Here is a 19,645-nt window from a genome sequence, read left to right as displayed (position 1 = left end):
ACCTGCTGCTCCCTTGGTAAAGAGGTTTTTAATATCAGTGGGCCTCAACTGGTTAGATAAAGGTTAAATAATAAATAACATATCACCAAACTTTAAATGCATGTGCCAGCAAGCAAACCGATAAGTGAGACCCATCTCTGATAAATGCCGACACACACTTGATGTACGTACATTAAGCCTGATTCTCTTTCCAGTATAACCCACAATTCATCAGCTGCTGCACAACAGGTGATGGTGATAATTCACCTTCTCTGAGAGTCCCAGTTGCTTTATAGTCTTTGTGGCCTGTACACTTTGCGATCCTCTCATAAACCCTGCATCTCCTTTAATTTTGCGCAAACAATCTTGTTTTGTTTTGGGGAGCTATACACAGGTTCAAGTTTAGTTAAGTAAAAATAAAAAAATATGTTTTTAAATGTAACTGGTGATACATAAATTCCAATAAATTAGTCAAAACTTCCATAATTTACCTTTACAGTTCTGCCCCACAGAACAAGGTTGTTTTATATATACATATATGGTTCTCATGCTGAATAGAAATTATTTTAAAATATTTTGGATGAACTTAGTAGTATAAAACAGGTTAACTATTAACTACCCAGTAAATTACATAATATAATTACATAGTGTACCCATTAGGCACACTTGTCCTTAGCACCTTCTTGCAATCCAATATTATTTGCTAAATACCAATACACTGTAATGAGTCTTGTTGTTAGCTCTGATCAGACATGACAGTATTTTTAAAGAGCAGGTTTGGAACTATTTTATAAAATAAAATAAGTGAAACTGTTATGTAGTTTTTAAAGCTAATTTTAAGAAAATGTCAATTCAATTTGTTCTTGGTCCCTTCCCTTTGTATTCTTGTGAAGAGTCCTCTTTTCCAAGTCAATTTTGGTGATGAGATTTACGCTGTTTATTTTAAAATGAACAATTTCTAATTGCTTAACTTGTATAGTATACATTTTGGTGACCTATAGTAAACGTGGCAAATCTGTGGCTTCCAGCCTGTACAGTGAAGTCAGTTGAAATGTTCGGGATAGGATTGATAAGGAGTGTTGTTGCAATTGAAGCTTGAAGAAAAAAAAACATGACTGCAAACCATTTTAAACTGTTGTCACAAATATACCTACGTAGCATAAAATTAGATTGGTTTTGCCTGATTAATGTGTCAGGGGACACTGGAAAAACAAAGTGGGCTCTCTAAAAAGACAGGGCCACCAGATGAAGGTCCAGCATTGCCAAATTTGTATATAATTACTTTAAATTATTTTAAATTAAGTTTAATATATTTTTTAAATTAAGTTTTAAATGTTTAATTTAATAATGTATCTGATTTTACCAACTACAACCACATGGGGGAGCTCGAGACCAGAGAGCTTTGACACATGCTGCGTTTGGGGACGCCTACTTGACAATACTTTTTGGTGATGTTTTCTGTTATGTAGGTGTAGTCAAAGTAGAATAGCAGATAGGCCTAACGTGGCAAAAATAAATCAACAAAATCAATTCTTTATACCTCTAGGCTATAAAAAAAATCATTTTTGCTGTCCAGCAGCTTTCCGGGCACCACTACTGTGGACATTTTTTTTTTTTAACTCCTGAAACCACCTGTTTAACACAGCCTACAACCTTCTTTAGCTTAGCCACAGTAATTATGTAAAGTGTCGTTGGGTTTCATGAAAGGCGCTATATAAATAAAAGTTATAATTATTATTATTGGTGAAGAAGTGGCCGATCATCACGTCTGGTGTGATAGTAATTAATAATGGTAAACACTACGACTCCCAGGGTGCATTTCGGCAACATCCAATCACTAAGCTTACATTTCTGTCACATAGGCCGCACGATTGGAAGTCAAAGGCTGTTGCGAATACGGGTTATCTAATAACAATTCACTTTTAATTTTGGGGTCAGTTTTAGTTGTATTCAGCAACTATGGCGCCGTGTTATGTTAACAACTGCTACAACGAAGTGTTTTGAAATCGCTACCGCGCCTCAGACTGGATACTTTCCATGGAAACGGCGGCTGAGGCTCATGGGTATTGTAGTATTTAAAGCAGTTCAGAACCTAAAATGACGGATAAAAATGTATCGGAAACAAAGTTGAAATAATTGAAACAGGTAGTCTTAGCGTATACTTATATGATCGTTACATTATCCAGGAGAGTGTGCTTCTGTATTAAGCCACGTGAAGAACAGTAATGACAGAAAAAAATGAATAAAGAAAAGTACTTCCGGCCTCTCCCACTTTGGAACGGACCCAGTCAGAGCGCTTCTACGGAAAGCCCGTTGAGTCAAACCACTGTTAAACCCTTCGCGATCAGTGATCTCGACAGTCAGACATTCTTCCAATGGCGAGATAATGGCGAGAATGGGGCCGCTATTTAAGGCAAAGAAAGAAACTGCTGCATTTGTCGACCGGCGTTGAAGTTTGCCGATGGTCTATAGTGGGACAGTTTGATGAGCAGATGAAGCAGCGACAGAGAACTGTTCAGGTGGCAGTTTCAAGGAGACTGCTGTGATGCTACGTAGGCAACTGGAAGAAAAGCGCTTTTCTACTATGAGAGTGTGTTTGAGCCCGGTTTTTCTTGAGCCATAGGAGCCCAACTACCTATCTGTTTTTTGTTGTTGTTTTATTCAATTTTTTTTAAATGTTTGTTTATTGGTTATCTTTTAAGACGCGCTGACTTTGGATACAGCGAGGATACACAGTGTGCTGGTGAAGTTTTGGGGAATGGCAGGTCGAAGCCGAAGATCATGGTTTAGTGTTCTGTTGGGACTGGTTGTCGGGTTCACTCTGGCTTCCAGACTCATCTTACCCAAGGCGACCGAGTTGAAGAAAGCTGGACAAAAACGAAAGGCAAACCCTGCCGGCTGTGGGTTAAACGGGGGTCACAGAGAGGAATACGGCGGAGTACTATGGCCACCGCAAGATAACGGTTCACCGGCGACCGAGAAACCTGGCTCCAGGTCCAATAATTTCCTGTTCGTTGGAGTCATGACTGCCCAGAAGTACCTGAGTAGCCGAGCCGTAGCGGCACATAGGTATGTGACGTGTCAGAGAAAAATGCTGCTTTTTCCACAAATACAAATACCCATGCTTTACACACTCGTCTAATAGTAAGGTAACGGTCTACCAATTTCACTTTATACCGTTAGAACTTTAATGTTGGCTTCTTAATAAGCTTACCTCGATGGACATGGAACGATACAAATACTCGAATTCGATTTAGAGGGCCTTTAACAATAGCTATATTTATTAGGTAAGTTAGCTGGCTAGCAGCAGTTATTTCTACCCATTTTCACCGTTTGTCATTGGTCCACATTGATCGCTAGCACCCAGCCGAAGAATGGACAAGAAAACACCGATGTACCAAATTAGGGGCTGCGTAATATGTACTGTATATCATATTGTGCCTTTTCATTGATGCTATGATGTTAACACTGGGTATAAAATTTAAACCAAGACAGGTATTTTTCATGGCTGCACCCTTTTATCAAATGAAAATATTCTACATGTCTGCTGCAAAATTTTAGGCACATTTCTCCAAACTTAAGCCTGACAGATCTGGGATATGACTTAAATTAACAGTTATTTGCATTGTCAAGAAGCCAACCAGGGATCTCAAACCTTTTCATTTCAACAGCCATATAATAGACTCACATCAGACGTCAGACTAAGTGCTGGCATTTCCTCACTGCACTACATATAGAGTCATACTCAGTCAGAAGTTGATATGTTTCTGTAGAGGCGTCCTGACATTTGCTCTGAATATCTCCTGGGAGCACATACAGAAGCTCATGACGCTCATGTAGTCATTGAAATAATATAATCCTACACTGATTTATATTGGTTCAGAGCAGGTGTTTTCCCTAAAAAATAAATCAGAGTAAAACTTAAAGAAGCACATACCTATAATATGTCCATACTTAATGGAGAGTGTTCTAACGTGCCACTAAACAATATTATATTCATTGCTGCATAGTAGATTTTTAAATCTCTCAAGGTGATTAAGACTATAGAGAATATAGTCCGGTCAACGATCAATGATATTCAAATGTAAGGTCATTTTTTTGTAGTTTCAAATACTATGTGAAAAACAAGTATCTAGGACATGGGAGGGATGTTAACAACCTTAACTTGTTAACAAACAAGTTAAGGGTTGCATCTCCATTCAGGAAATCGGTTTTTGTGTTCAGTTCAGTAATCTGATGCTAGTTGAGAACTTTGTAGAAAATGTGTTTAGCTGGAGGATCTCACAACAACAGCCTCGTCTCCATCACAGTGTGGTTTTCATAAGTTAGGATCATTGTGTGAAATTCACAAAATAAAGTAGAATAACTTCAATATTATTACACACATAGGTGGTGTAGAAAGCATTACTAATGTTTACACCAGAGGAATTCTTTCAGGTCTCTATAGAATTGGATTTAGGCCTTAACCTTTTTCCAAGGCTTTGATACTAACCATTCCATTGATGTTGGTGCAGCAGATTGTTGTCTGGGCTTAATAATGGGCTTCTAGTTTTAATAAGACCCATCTAGACTGCACTGTAAATGACCAGTCTATCAGCAGTAGATTTAGATGGGTTTTTTATTCTGATAAAAGAACTCCGTGTTAAACCTTGTTGTTCTTTTAATGCTACACAATGATACATCAACCAATGTGTCCCTGAGCAAGACACTTAACCCCTAGTTGCTCCAGAGGCGTGCAACCTCTGATATATATTGTAGCAATTCTAAGTAGCTTTGGATAAAAGCAGCAGCAGCAGCTAAGTGAAATGTAACGTAATGTATCTTGTCTCGTATTGCCAGACCTTTCTCCACAGATACATTCTGGGTTGTTTGCATTTTTTGAAACCAATCATTTGCACACCGATAAAAGAATACGCCACACACAATATTAAATAAAGTTTACTGCAAAACTTCAGCGTGTAGCTTGCTAGATCGAAGTCTGTTGTATTCTGAAGCAAAGGGATTTTGAGAACGGCAAAACACAGAGAGTGGAAGGTAAGGGACATCAGGATGACAGGCAATTATTCTGGAAATGTTCTTCCGTTGATCCAGACTACAATTGAACCAACCAGAGTGTCAGACACCTGGCCCTGCAGGTTTTACATGCACCTACAATCCATGATAGATAGATAGATAGATAGATAGATAGATAGATAGATAGATAGATAGATAGATAGATACTTTATTCATCCCAAGGGAAATTTTAGATGCAACATATTCCAGAGAGAGTAGATGAACAAAACATGTTTGCAAAGAGGCTTTGACCACTCTAGATATTTTAGAGTGGTAGGGCCATAGTCAGTGTGCACTTTAGTGTTATTTTTTTTTAACCTTTATTTATCCAGGTAAGTCGATTGAGAACAATTTCTCATTTGCAACGACAACCTGGAAGCTGCCCAGTACAACTGCAGTCTAATCTGCTGGACACTGGAGCGGGGCCTCAGTGGTGGTAATGAGGGAGGTGCTCATGCCGCCCAACGCTGCCGCAGACACTCTACTCTCTACTCTATCCTCCTCTCTCAACTCTCTCTGCCCTCTTACTTCACGACTGGCTCATAAGTCCTCCCCAGCTCCGTGGTTATCTGACTCGGTACGTGCTGAAAGATCAACTATACGGGCAGAGGAAAGGAAATGGCGGAAATCTAAACACCCAGATGATCTGCTTACTTATCAGTCTCTTCTTTCCTCCTTTGCTGCCTCCTATTTCTGCAGCAAAAAGCTCCTTTATCAAACCAAAATTGAATCCTCTTACTCAAACCCCAAAAAACTTTTCTCCATCTCTCCAAGAGTTTTTTATATATATATATATATATATATATATATATATATATATATATATACCTGCACTTTTATACGTTTCTTTGTAGCTTTTCTTATTTAAAGCTAATGTACTTGCACTTACTACTTGTTGTCCAGAGTTTGGACCTTCTCAGTTGAATGCACTTAATTGTAAGTCGCTTTGGATAAAAGTGTCCGCTAAATGACATGTAATGTAATGCTCTTTCACTTTCTCCACCCAGATTTTATCCTGCCAGTCTGGGGATTGAACTGGTGACCTCCTGGTCCCAAGCTCAAATCTTTAACCTTTAGGTCACCGCTGTCCCACTTTTAATAATACTGTTACTGACAGGATATCAGTAAGCTTCCTATTTATTTTTCAATGACAACAATAATAATACAGATGAGGGACTTTAAAAAAAATTGTGATCACAATATTCGTATTTAACAATTGCAATTAGATTATATTTCCAGATCGTTCAGCCCTACCGGGAATTAATGCTTATTTTAGGCTTTAATGGAACTATCATGTGGGTGAAGATGAAATATAGCACTGCTTGTCCATGAAACCATGTTTGCAGTATTTGGGGTCATTGTGAATGCACTGAATGAAAGCAATTCTCTGTAATGCTAGATCACCACCACATGCAATGCAATAAATTATAGTGATGCATGTCAAAAAACTAGTAAGTTTTACTTCTCAAGTCACTAATTCTCCCTTCTGCTTTTGGTGGACCCAATCACACATCAGTTTCAAGGGGCATTAAAATGTTAAATGACAGTTTTGCCATTTTTCAACGTAGACTCTAACAACTAAATATTTCCTATCATTTACAGTCATGCTTAGAAAATCCTGACTCATATCTTTATTGTGGTTGTGTGTCGCGTTGAAAATTACGTCACGGCAGTTTCCTGTGGCGTCGCTATGATGACCAGCCACGCTGAGGCGGTACTAAAATCTGCAATGGAAAACGGAGGCGTCGGGGCGTTCAGTCAAGACAAGGCAAGTCGAGCTGTTACAAGCAGTGGGTAAGCGCCAATAGTGAGAATCTTCCCCCGTCTGCTGCAGCTTATTACTGTGCTTCCACACTAGCAAGAATCTTTGAGCACTTTGAAAACCAAAGCATACATTACAGTCACACATGTCAGTTTATGCTCTCCTGCTGTCTGTCAGCTTTAAATTATGTTACTGACTTGATTTTCTTCCTGTGATGCAGATGTAGTGAGTAAAGTCAATTGACGATCTGATAGAAACATGCTTCACAGACTTTATTTCAATATGTTTGACTGGGATCTTCTGGGATTTCTTTTGGGCATTTTAGGGCTTTATTTGTATATTGTGCATCAGGAAAGTGCACTGTGAGCTGGCTGAATCTCCTGTGAGTGCTACACACAGTAGGGGTGGGCGATATATATCGTTTACGATAATATCGTCATTGTTGTGTTAACGATGTGCAAATTGACATTATCGAGTATTTAAATTACTTAGAAAAAAACACTTCAAAACACGTATTGGAACACTACACATTCACTAATGTCAACGAAGATTGTGCAGCGGCTACTAGCTCTCCTGTCGGTGTATATTTATACAAGTACAGCCACACTTAACTAATCAATATAGGACTACAATACAACACAGCTGTTACGAGAGCCTTCCAGTCTTCTCACAACATCCCGGAGGACACAGCCAGAACGGGCGCTCCAGGTTGTTGTCGGCGCTAGCATGCTGAGCTAGCTACTGGCAGGATGAGAAAATAACTACGGCAAGAGTCAGACCAGAGGCGGAGGACTGCATTTTTGTGCATAATGAATGGCGTACCAACAGCAGGATCGTTGCCCCTGACCTGGGCTCACCTGACCTGGAGCCCTGTCGGTAATATACAGGCCATTTTATTTACCACAAAAACAGCACACTGCCGTCTACATAGCCCCCGATGCTAACGTTAGCACAAGTTTGGCTCACTGCTAACCATAGTGAACAAACTGCAGCGGGGGAAGCGGCGGGGGAGGATACATATTGTAGCAGGGGACTTTAACAAGGCGTCCTTAAAGTCTGTACTCCCCAGCTTTATTTCCAGCATGTAGATTGTGTTACTAGAGGGAAGAACACACTAGACCATGTATACTCTAACATCAAGAAAGCACACAGAACTGCTCCTCTCCCTCACCTGGGCCAGTCAGATCACATCCAAATATTCCTGATCCCAACATAAGTCCCGGTCAGAAGGACTATCAAAACCTGGCCTGACACTGCCCTATCACAGCTCCAGGACTGCTTCCAATAAGGACATGGTTGTGTGCAATATGTTACAGAACAGAGCCCTTTGTTTATTATGATTTAATATTGCTTGTATGCTGCACAACTTACATTACAGCAGTGGTGTACAACTGAATGTGTACTCAGAGTTCAATGTTCCTACACTAGTTCAATTGGTATTAGTATAGTAGTATTTTGTCTTTGAATTGTTTTTACTTGAATACTTCAATTTTAAAGAAAATAAATAAGAACTGTTTTCATTTAACATTGTGCCCATTATTATCAGTGATTAAGTAACTTAGACTTTTAAAAACACATTTTTAAAGGATATCGTCTAATTATCGTTATCGTCAAAATCGGAAAAAATATCGAGATATTATTTTTTGTCCATATCGCCCACCCCTAACACACAGGTGAAAAATAAGAATGCTTCTTTGTCTACCCCATTGAAATGATCTTTGTAAAATATTTAAAATGATAAAGCAATTGTGCAATATAATGTGTGTGGGGTGCGTGTGTTTGTATAATGTGGTCCTGGGAAGACCTACTGTAGTGTGAATTACCACAGAGGCAGTTTTGAGTACTTTGCCAGGTGTTTTTATGTTTGTATGTCTGTGCACAGATTTGGCCACCACGAGACTTTGCAGGTGTGTAGTGGAGATCAAAATGAAGGCCAAGTTAAAAAATGGGTGTGTTGTAAGTAGGAAATGTAGAGCAAACGATAAGGGGTAGATATGAAGACAAGGGCTGTGAAATCAATCAAATTTTGATCGCAATTTCAATTTTTGCTCCTTGTAACGATCACAAAAATCATGTAATCGAGAGAAAGGATTTTGCAAATTACATTTAGCAGTTAAATTCTTATTTTGTCAGTCCCTCCAGGATTTTGCGATGTCGCGATCGGCCCAATTCACGTGGATTCAACCAATGTGTTTTGGCCCTATTTGTAACAAGAGCTTTTCTTCCAAATATGGTATGCTCATGAATATTTAGATGAGCTGCACGCTGATTAGTTGAGCGAATCCCCATACACACACAGGTCTCATATTCCAGACACTGCAATGTTTCGTTACCTAATTCACTTCTGAGACTTTTTTTTTATGCGAGAAATCAACTATATAAAGCTCAAATATGGGCCGTTTTACGGAAATTGATGGCTAATTGCAAATTTGGTAAGATGTGTTGGACTTTAGGAGTTCCACACAGTCTGACGAGAAAGCGGCAGCCTGCTGGGCTCCATACCCAGGGCAAAGTCACCCTTTGTGGATTACTGCACTACCGGGGCTCCGTGGCTGGCTGCCGGCATAACTATAATATATTTACAGTTTGAATTTCGTCACTCCAGCTTACTGCGGGCTGTATCAATAAGACTCGCGGACAAGAGGCGTTTATTTCCCCGATCATTTGTTTAAATAACTCAACACACTTATCCATTATAAGACTAACTGGAACCTGCGGTAAGAGATTGCGGGCGTAACAAGCTCGCTGACCGCGCTCTCAGTCACACACCGGCCATTTAGCAGGAAGAGGGGAGGGAGAACAGCGAGCTGCAGGCCCTGGAGCTCTGTCAGGGCACTGGCGTTTGGTAGTCCAGTCACCCAGAAAGGGTGAGTTTGCGCGGGTATTGAGCTTGCGGGCTGCCGGCCATGACGGAACTCAATCTAGCTCACAGCAGGCCGGGGTCTGTGAAGGAGGACAGGCAGGGCGGCGATGTAGCAACCCAGGCAGCACCGGCCGCTGAACTCCGACACACCGTTGGACAAAATTTGCAATTAGCCATCAATTTTCGTAAAACTGCCCAATTTGAAAGGCAACCGTTTATCCCGCCCCTCAGATTGAGCCCTGTCAACGGTGAGTTCCCAGACCCAACATCTTGATGTGGGTCTGGTTTGTCAGGCTATAGGGGTGTATTCTGAGGAGTACAATTGTGTTTATAAATCCAATTCCAATAGAGGAGAACTTGCTGGTGAAAATCTGATAACTTCGTTGGCAGTCTACATAGATCATAATCCCATCGCAATAAACAATTTATACCTCCCAACTTTTTGAAAATTGAACCAAAAAGAGCATTTGTTTGAAGTATATGAATTCAGCCATTTTAATTTAAGAACACCGTTCATAACCAAAAAATCAATTGCATTTTCTCCACCCTCTTCAACACTCTTAATTACAACCGCTTTCCTGATATAATGACATTTATTTTTCCAGATGAAGTTAACATTTTTGTTAAATTGAGCCATTTTATCTGAAACCTCTAATGATAATGCAGGATATATAACTTTTGAGAGGCTTTCCATTTTAGATAAAAGGACCCTTCCAAATATGGTAATGTCCCTTTTGTAACCATGAATTAAGAATGGTTTTATATTGCTCTACTCTTTTACAAATATTTTCTTTCTCTCTTAATTCTTTGTTTCTGGTGACAGTTATACCCAAGTATTTGACTTGCGATTTAACCTTTTATGTTACAGATTACGTGAGGCGGCTGGCGCATTTATCAATATTTAATTTCAAGCCTGCTGCTTTAGAGAATTGATTAAAAGAGTCTAATAATGTAGAATCATCCACAAATTGACTTATGACAATTTATCCAATGCCTCTTTCAACTTTAAATCTCGGACAGGTACCATGTTCCAAAGCTACACAACTGTTAATGTCACTGTATAACATGCCAATTAGATCTATACATTTTCTACCAAATCCAAAGTATTCAAGAATATTTAAAATAAATGGGTGCTCTACCGAATCAAAGGCTTTGTAAAAATCTAGAAATAAAATAAATCCACTTTCTATAAACAGATGACTGTAATCGATCAAATCTAAAACCAGCGTTATGTTATTGTGGATAGATCTTCCACCAAGAAACCCGGACTGAGTTTCATTTATTATCTGGGACAAACCTCATTTGAGTCTCGTTGCAATACATCCAGAAAGCAGTTTATAGTCTGTGTTGAGTAATGTAATTGGTCTAAGCGTATCTAGTACTCTTTTGTCCTTGCCAGGCTTTGGTATAAGAGTTATCAAACCTTGTTTCATAGTTGGCATCAATTGTCTTTTCTCAATGCATTCTTGTAGTGCCCTGAACAACATATTTCTAATATCATTCCAAAAAAACGTATAAAAGCTAACAGTGAGTCCATCAGAGCCAGGGGATTTGTTGACAATTTCAAATTAACAGCATCTAATTCTTCTATTCTTAAATCTGATTCACAAATTCCTTTACATACATCATCAATGGTTGGTATGAAGTTTATGACTTTGTCAAAGAAGCTATTGGAATCAGTACAGGAGAATGCAGATGTATAGAGCTTACTGTAAAAGGTGAAAACTTCTTTTCCTGTTACTTTAGTTTGATTACATTCTATTCCATCTATCAGTAAGCTTGTTATCCCCTTCTTTTCCTGTCTTCTCTTTTCTAAGATGCAGAAATATGAAGTGTTTTTTTCTCCCTCCTCAATCAATTTGGCTCTTGACCTTACAAATGCACCTTGAGCTCTTTTAAGATACAGTATATGTTATCTAATTGGGTTTGTAATTTCATTAGTTTCTCCTTGTCTTCACTACTCAATTCAGGCCTACTACAACACTGGCTGATTTCATAAAACAGGTTGCTTTCCTCTTTTCTCCTTTCCTTATTAAGCTCCTTGCTAAATTTGATAGAAAATTCTCTAACTTTATATTTTACATTGAAGCTTGAAAGGTAAACTCTCCGTATGAACTAGCAGGAAGCCAGTAGTCAATTCTAGATTTACATGTACCATGTGAATTGTTTTTCCTCTGGGTTTAACATTAACATTGGTTTGGCTGAAAATGGCCCAGCTGCTGTTCTATGGGCCCTAATGCAACCCTGTGAAAAAGCCCTGGATGAAACAAGAGCTTTTCTGCCTTATATGGTGTGCTCATTAATATTTAGATGAGCTGCGCACTGATTGGTTGGTTGAAACACACACACACACACACACACACACACACACACACACACACAGCCCCTCCTCTCCGTGCCAGGGCACACCACGTCACACACACTGTACAGAAATGTTATACATTGTTCATCTGCTATTTCATTACTAAATTCACTTCTGGGACTTTTTTATGAGAGAAATATGTGCTCAAATATGTGCCGTTTTATGAAAATTGATGGCTAATTGAAATTTGGTCAGACTGTCGGAGTTCAGGAGCTCCACAGTCTGACGTGCAGCCCGGCCTGTCGTCCTTCACAGACCCCGCTGTGAGCTGGCTGGAGCTCCGTCACGGCCGGCAGTTCGCGGAGCTCCATACCCAGCGCAAAGTCACCGTTTCTGGGTTACTGGACTACCAAATGCTGCTCCCCTGACGGAGCTCCACGCCCGGCAGCTCGCTGCCCTCCCTCCCCTTTTCCTGCTTAATGGCCGGTGTGAGCGCGAGCGTGGTCAGCGAGCTTACGCCTGCAATCTCTTGTGAAGCTTTTTAACTTCGAAAAACCACAGGTTCCAGTTAATCTTATAATGAATATGTGTGTTGAGTTATTTAAACAAATGATTGGGGAAATAAACGCCTCTTGTCAGCGAGTCGCAGGCACCGGCTGCTGTCACATTAGACTGTGGAGCTTCTCAAGTCTGACACAGTCGTACCAAATTTGCAATTAGCCATCAATTTTAGCAAAATGGCCCATATTTGAGCTCTACATAGTTGATTTCTCGCATAAAAAAGTCTCAGAAGTGAATTTAGTAATGAAATAGCAGACGAACAATGTATTCAGACCTAGATTCAGAAGACGAGCTGGTCTCAGATCAGTGATTTGTATGTAAATATTGGGTCGTGACAAAGTTACAGACAGCCAACCATGAGCTTTGTTGAGATTCGCCCGTTTTCAGCAGCAGTTTCAAATTTTGAGATTTGCATAGGAAATGGGTGTCAATGGCACTTTGAGGTTCTACATGCCTATTTTACCCAACAAACTGTTGTAATTCAACTATGACAAGGTAAACTCAGTTTTGCATTCTATCACCCCTTTTAAAAAGAAAATGCGTTAACTTTGACAGCAATAACATTAAAATGTGCTATTTATTTAACATGTTTCCTGTTATCGAAGGTTGTTGCATGTTAAAGACAATCCCACTTGTTTTTTATCTTACTCCATCCATTTCTGTATGTATGTTTACAGGACATGGGCACAGACAATTCCAGGTCGCGTGGAGTTCTTCTCCAGCGAGGGCTCGGACACCTCCATACCCATTCCCATAGTGGCTCTGAGGAATGTGGATGACTCGTACCCACCACAGAAAAAGTCCTTCATGATGCTCAAGTACATGCATGACCATTATCTGGACAAGTACGAGTGGTTTATGAGGGCCGATGACGATGTCTACATCAAGAGTGACAGGCTAGAGAGCTTCCTGCGCAGCCTCAACAGTAGCGAGGCCATCTTCCTGGGCCAAACCGGCATGGGAGCTCGGGACGAGCTGGGGAAGCTGGCCCTGGAACCTGGGGAGAACTTCTGCATGGGGGGCCCGGGGGTTATCATGAGCCGCGAGGTCCTCAAGAGGATGGTGCCCCACATCCGAGAGTGTCTACAGGAGATGTACACCACCCATGAGGACGTGGAGGTGGGCCGGTGTGTCAGGAGGTTTGCCGGGGTGCAGTGTGTCTGGTCATATGAGGTAAGATGGTTTCAATTTGTTTTCATATTATACATTTCTTATGTCATCTGCTCCAAAACGCATACATTTCAGGACACAGAACCCATCTAGATTCAAGACTTAAGGATCCTAATCTGAAACTGTGAGGCGGAGGTGCAGGAGAGTTGAATGGAGAGTGCAGAGATATATATAATATATATATACTGCGTGAGGTTTAAAGGGACAGGTGCATGAAGGTTAGTTATTGTTTGGCACACTTACCAACATGAAGGCAATAATGTACTTTAAAACCCTCAATTCATATTCCTAATTAATATTGATGTGATTCAATGTAACACATTACATACATATTATTGTCTCTGCTGCCCATAATAAATAAATCTGCTCAGAAATCATAGAAAAGAGGCACTTATAACCTGTGTGCAATTCTTAAAGGGGTGATAGAATGCAAAACCGATTTTACTCTGTCATAGTTGAATAACGACAGTTCGGTGGGTAAATAGGACATACATAGAAGCTCAAAATCCCATTGACACCCCTTTACTATGAAAATCTCATATTTTGAAACTGCCGCTGAAAACGGGCGAATCTCAACAAAGCTGGAAGTTGACGTCAACCTCCCAAGACCTGTACCTTTGTCACGCCCATGGGTGTATTAAGAGAACAGTCACGCCCCAACATTTACACAGGCTACACAACTGACCTGAGATCAGGTAGTTTTCTGAATCTAGGTCACGCAGATCTCTGCTATTCAATTACAAAATTTACTTCTGAAACTTTTTTATGCGAGAAATCAACTATGTAAAGCTCAAATATGTGCCGCTTTACGAAAATGGATGGCTAATTGCAAATTTAGCAGCGCCGGTGCTGCCTGGGTTGTTGCCTCGCCGCCTGGCCTGCCTTCCTTCACAGACCCCGGCTAACCTCCGTTAGGCTGGCAGCCCACAGCACTCCATACCCGCGCAAAGTCACCGTTTTTGGGCTAATGGTCTACCAAACGCTGCTGCTCTGACAGAGCTCCAGGGCTTGCAACTCCCCTCTTCCTGCTAGCTAAATGCCCGGTGTATGTGAGTGAGAGCGCGGTCAGCGAGCTTGTTACGCCAGCAATCTCTTACCACAGGTTTCAGTTAATCTTATAATGTGTGTCTTTATAATGTGTTGAGTTATTTAAACAAACAATTGGGGAAATAAATGCCGCTTGTCCGCGAGTCTCATTGATAGAGCCTGTGGCTGGATGTAGCTCTATCAATGAGAGCTAGCTAGCCTCCTCTTAGAATTCCTCTGAAATTCACAAATATTCATTAACTTGAAAACAAAACATTTAGCTAGGTAGATGTTGTATAAGTGGCGTGACGAAATTCACACCGTAAATATACTCGAATTACGCCGAAAATGAAGCTAACTATCCGTGATTTGTAGCTACATATAGCTAGAATTGAAGGGGCAGTCGCAGCTAACGAAACACCTAGTCTTCACAAATATTCATTAACTTGAAATCGGACACCGTTGTTAGCTTTATAAGACCCTTAGGTAGATGTTGTATACATGGCGTGACAAAATTCAAAATGTAAATATACTTGAATTACGCTGAAAATGAAGCTAACTATCCGTGATTTGTAGCTAGCTACACATAGCTAGCTAGGATTGAAGGGACAGCCGCAGCTAACGAAACACCTAGTCTTCACAAATATTCATTAATTTGAAATCGGACACCGTTGTTAGCTTTATAAGACATTTAGGTAGATGTTGTATAAGTGGCGTGACATGTGTGTAACATGTGGTAAGAGATTGCTGGTGTAACAAGCTCGCTGACCGCGCTCTCACTCTCACACACGGGCCATTTAGCTAGCAGTAAGAGGGGAGTTGCAGGCCCTGGAGCTCTGTCAGGGCAGCGGCATTTGGTTGTCCATTAGCCCAAAAGACGGTGACTTTGCACGGGTATGGAGTGCTGTGGGCTGCCAGTCGTGACGGAGCTCCAAGTACTTCATAGCAGGCTGGGGTCTGTGAAGGAAGACAGGCTGGGCGGCGAGGCAGCAACACAGGCAGCACCGGCGCTGAAATCCGACACACAGTCTTACCAAATTTGCAATTGGCCATCAATTTTCGTAAAACGGCCCATATTTGAGCTTTATATAGTTGATTTCTCACTTAAAAAAGTCTCAGAAGTGAATTTAATAACGAAATAGCCCGACAAACAATGTATAACTTTGCAGTGTCTGAAATATGAGACCTGCTGTCGAGTCTCCCATGTGTTTCTGTGTAGTTTGCTCAAACCAATCAGCGTGCAGCTCATTCTGAATATTCATGAGCATACCATATTTGGAAGAAAAGCTTTTGTTCCAAATAGAGCCATATTCACAGGGTAGTTAAGGGCCCAATAAAATAGCATTCGGGCAATTTTCAGCCCAACCAATGTTACATACCCCATTAGGAGACCTTAAGGAACAGTGTAAAATATATAATCATTCTATCACCCCTTTAAAAAAAAAAAAAAAAAATCAAAGTGTGTGTGTGTGCCATTTTCTGTGCATTTTTCAGTTTCCGTTTGACTTTTGATAGCTGAGAGAGCAAAAACTGTGTAATTGAGTTATCACCACCTTAATCACACTGATCCTTGTTTCTGTGTGTTGGCCCTGACCTGTGGGCTGACCTTTGATCTCTCTAGGTTTCCAGAATAGTATTTAATTGGCCGGTACACTGTGTCTTGCCTGCACTGTTGTGTGATGTTTACACAAGGTTTTGTGTTGTTTAGACAGTGGCACACAGGGGTATGCTATTTTTCAAGTGGTTTGATGTCTTGCACATAAACCACTTTCAGTACGCAATACTCACTGCTGAGACAAGCAATCCCAAACACAAATACATTCACTCATGTCTCCATATAGGTATAAATATTCTAAACTGCATGTGTTGATGGAATATGCTATGAAAAGAACTGCTTTTTGGGTGGTAGTAGCTCAGTCTATAGGGAGTTGGGTTGGGAACCGGAGGGTTGCTGGTTCAAGTCCCTGTACAGAGTGTGGACTGGTAGCTAGAGAGGTGCCAGTTCACCTCCTGGGCACTGCCAAGGTGCTCTTGAGCAAGGCCCCCCAACTGCTCAGGGCACCTGTCCAGCAGTCACAGCCTCCTCACTGTGGCATCTCATCATTTGTACATGTATAGGACCTGAGCATATGTGTATATTTCAGGCCTGTGTGTTCTAACAACAGTGTAAAAATTGTAATTTCCCCACTAGGGATCAATAAACTTTAAATAAATTATAAATAATTCACAATCTTTAACTGTAGTTCTGTTATTGAGCAGGCGGCTGAAGTGGATACACTGTGCCTGCTGGATTGTATGGCATTTAGTCATTGTGAGTCATTGTGTGTGAGTGCTGTCATTTTTGGACATGAAAAAAAGTTATTAAGACAACACCACTGACCAAATCAGCCCACCACAGCGGCCCCATGTTGGGACAGAGTTGTGAAAGAATTGCCGGAGCCTCGTCATCTAAGGAGAGTGTGCTCACTCCGAGGCATGGCTGTGCCATAGACCTGTTGCTCATATGACCGATGTTCACATGATTCAAGCACGTTGAAACTAATTCAATTCTAATGAATGAAGTGACTGTATGAGATGACATGAGATCTGTGAATGATAATGTGCTCAGCTTGTGTCTGTTCTGTCAGGCATGCAAATCCATCATGAAATGTCAGATTGATTAATAAAGTTGAGAAACAGAGCTGCTGTGATAGAGTATTGGTGAAGAGCAGATTGACGAGGCTGAATAGACAGTTTTTGCTTTATTCCCACAAATAAAGTCACGTCCTTTCTAACAGATTTTTTACTAAATGTGTTTTTTTTTTTTTAACTTAAAGTCCCCCTCCAGACACATTTTAAAGTATATAAAAATATTCTGGTATGATTTAATATTTTGTTTAAAATGGTTTTCCACATAAAAAGTAAAAAAAACTCTGAAAATGTGCTGGAAGCAAGTCAACTCTTTCTCCCTCATTGAGAAATTCTAGATCTTGCCCCCCGCCCACCACCGCTGCTTGCGCAAGGTTGATGCTGTTGTGCATTAAAATCAGCAACTATCAGACGTATCAGAACAGTGTGTTTTCACTCTCTGTACTGACCGTCCACTCTGCGCTGGAGGTTTTAGTTCAGGTTTCTTTGCTGGCTTTTGCTTATTAGACAGTGATTAGTTTACAGTTCAGTGACTAGGGCTGGTTATCGTTAACAAAATGTCAATACCGGTACCTATAGCAATACCGTGACTTCGATACCCGTTTCTGAACAATACCTTTTTCAGTATAAATTTTATGAAACAAAAATAAATTGCAACATTACGGCACAAATCTTTTTATTTATTTTTCAGCTCCTGCTATGTCACAGTGTGTGAGTCTTTGTGCGTATGGTGGAGTTTCTCCTACCTGCCTCTACGACGTGTAACGTCAGAAGCCAATCACAAACATTATTAGATCTTAGTAGAAGCATGCTGCATGGTTATTAGCTCACTGACACTGATGAGATTTACTCCTTAGGTATTAAAATTAGGTATTGAATGACTAGGCATTTTTCAATACTCAATACTTTATAAGGCAATTTGATCGTTGAATTCGGTACCCAACCCTATTAGTGATGTACAGTACCTAATCTGACTACATACAGTGTAGTCAGTATAGTCAAAGTCAGACATTTTAGGAGACCTAAACATAAAAAAACACATTTTTGAGTGGAGTGGGTTTTAGGCAATATCACAGGAAAGGGATTGTTGTGGTGAATATCATCAGGGCTGTGATTTGGTCGTAGCCATGCAAACAGCATGACCTCCAGTGTGATATTGCTTTTATAGAACAGTTCTACAAGCGCTGTTTATTAGTTTATGGTAAAAAGCAACAGATTAGGATTTCTTTGTTTATTTAATCATTTATTTGGCTCCACCAATACAAATAGTTCAGCAACTGGACTTGGACTGGACTGTTGCCAAGCAACACAACCATTTTCCTGCTCACTAGCTTGCCATTTTTTTGTATGCGCTAGGCTACACGTTACCCCAGGCCAGCTACTTTGTATCATGTTTATCACATTTCCTTGTATGTTTCCATTTATTGTGCAGCCAGTGAAATAAGAGTATGTTGACATGATGTTGAATGAGTTTGGGAGAGATGACGGGCAGGTGTGTGTGCCTGTAATATATTATTTCAATTGATTGAGCTAATACTGAGTTAATAGTTCAGTATTCTTCAATTGAGTTAAGTGTGCTTCAGTTAAATTTAAGATATGGTCATTAAAATGATGTTCTTGCCTCTGACTACTTACCACTGTGAACATGAGGGACAGCACCAGCAACAAGGCTAGCAGGGGCTGGCGGGCCTGCCACAGTGTGACATCTAAAGACCTCATCTCTCTCAGCATGTGCTAAATGAGTTTGTTGCCATGGTAGCCATGTCCCATTGTTATGATGGAAAGTTAAGAAGAAACAGTCTCCTCTCAAACACAAGAGTAGCAGCTTGACAAAAAGAGTTATTTATATATTAGGGATGCAAATTTTGAGATTTCTTTTTGTTGACCAATAGCTGACCCTCATTAACCAACAAGCAGGCAACGAGTCCCAGTTCACCCCTACCAGGAGGCCCGGTCTTACTTTTGGTGTTCTGCAGACAGCTGTGGACTTGTAGGCTACCGGTCACACAGACACGATGTTTTGTGCTTTGCCTTTGACATATGCAGCCACTTTCTTGGAACCGCTTGCCAACACAAGTCCACAGCGGCGTGCATGTCTGAGCCCATCTCCACCGCATCCACCTGCGAGGTTGTCAGTGGTGTGTATGTCCTTGTAAATATAGTGGCATATGTCACGTAGCTCTTTGCTATGACGGTGTCTAGCAGAGAGCCACCAACTGAGCAGAAAAAAAGCAGCTTAAAACGCAACATGCTAGTGCAAAGTGGGCACCAAAAAGTTAACTAGCAGTTAAGAAAGAGATTG

The 19,645-nt window shown here is 40.6% G+C and overlaps 1 protein-coding gene across 1 annotated transcript in view; it reads left to right on the top strand.

Annotated features, from left to right (window-relative positions):
• The first annotated feature begins 1,904 nt into the window (after nt 1-1,904).
• Nucleotides 1,905-19,645, top strand: part of chsy1 (chondroitin sulfate synthase 1) — a 79,827-nt gene continuing 62,086 nt past the window's right edge. The window contains exons 1-2 of the mRNA XM_028575860.1: nt 1,905-3,048; nt 13,197-13,692. Coding sequence (XP_028431661.1) covers nt 2,738-3,048; nt 13,197-13,692 — 807 coding nt within the window. The 5' untranslated portion in view covers nt 1,905-2,737. The remainder of the gene's footprint in view (nt 3,049-13,196; nt 13,693-19,645) is intronic.

Source organism: Perca flavescens, chromosome 1 (genome assembly GCF_004354835.1).
Source record: "Perca flavescens isolate YP-PL-M2 chromosome 1, PFLA_1.0, whole genome shotgun sequence".
Lineage (NCBI taxonomy): Eukaryota > Metazoa > Chordata > Actinopteri > Perciformes > Percidae > Perca > Perca flavescens.
The sequence above is the reverse complement of the archived record's forward strand: the minus strand, read 5'-3'. Positions and strand labels throughout refer to the sequence as shown.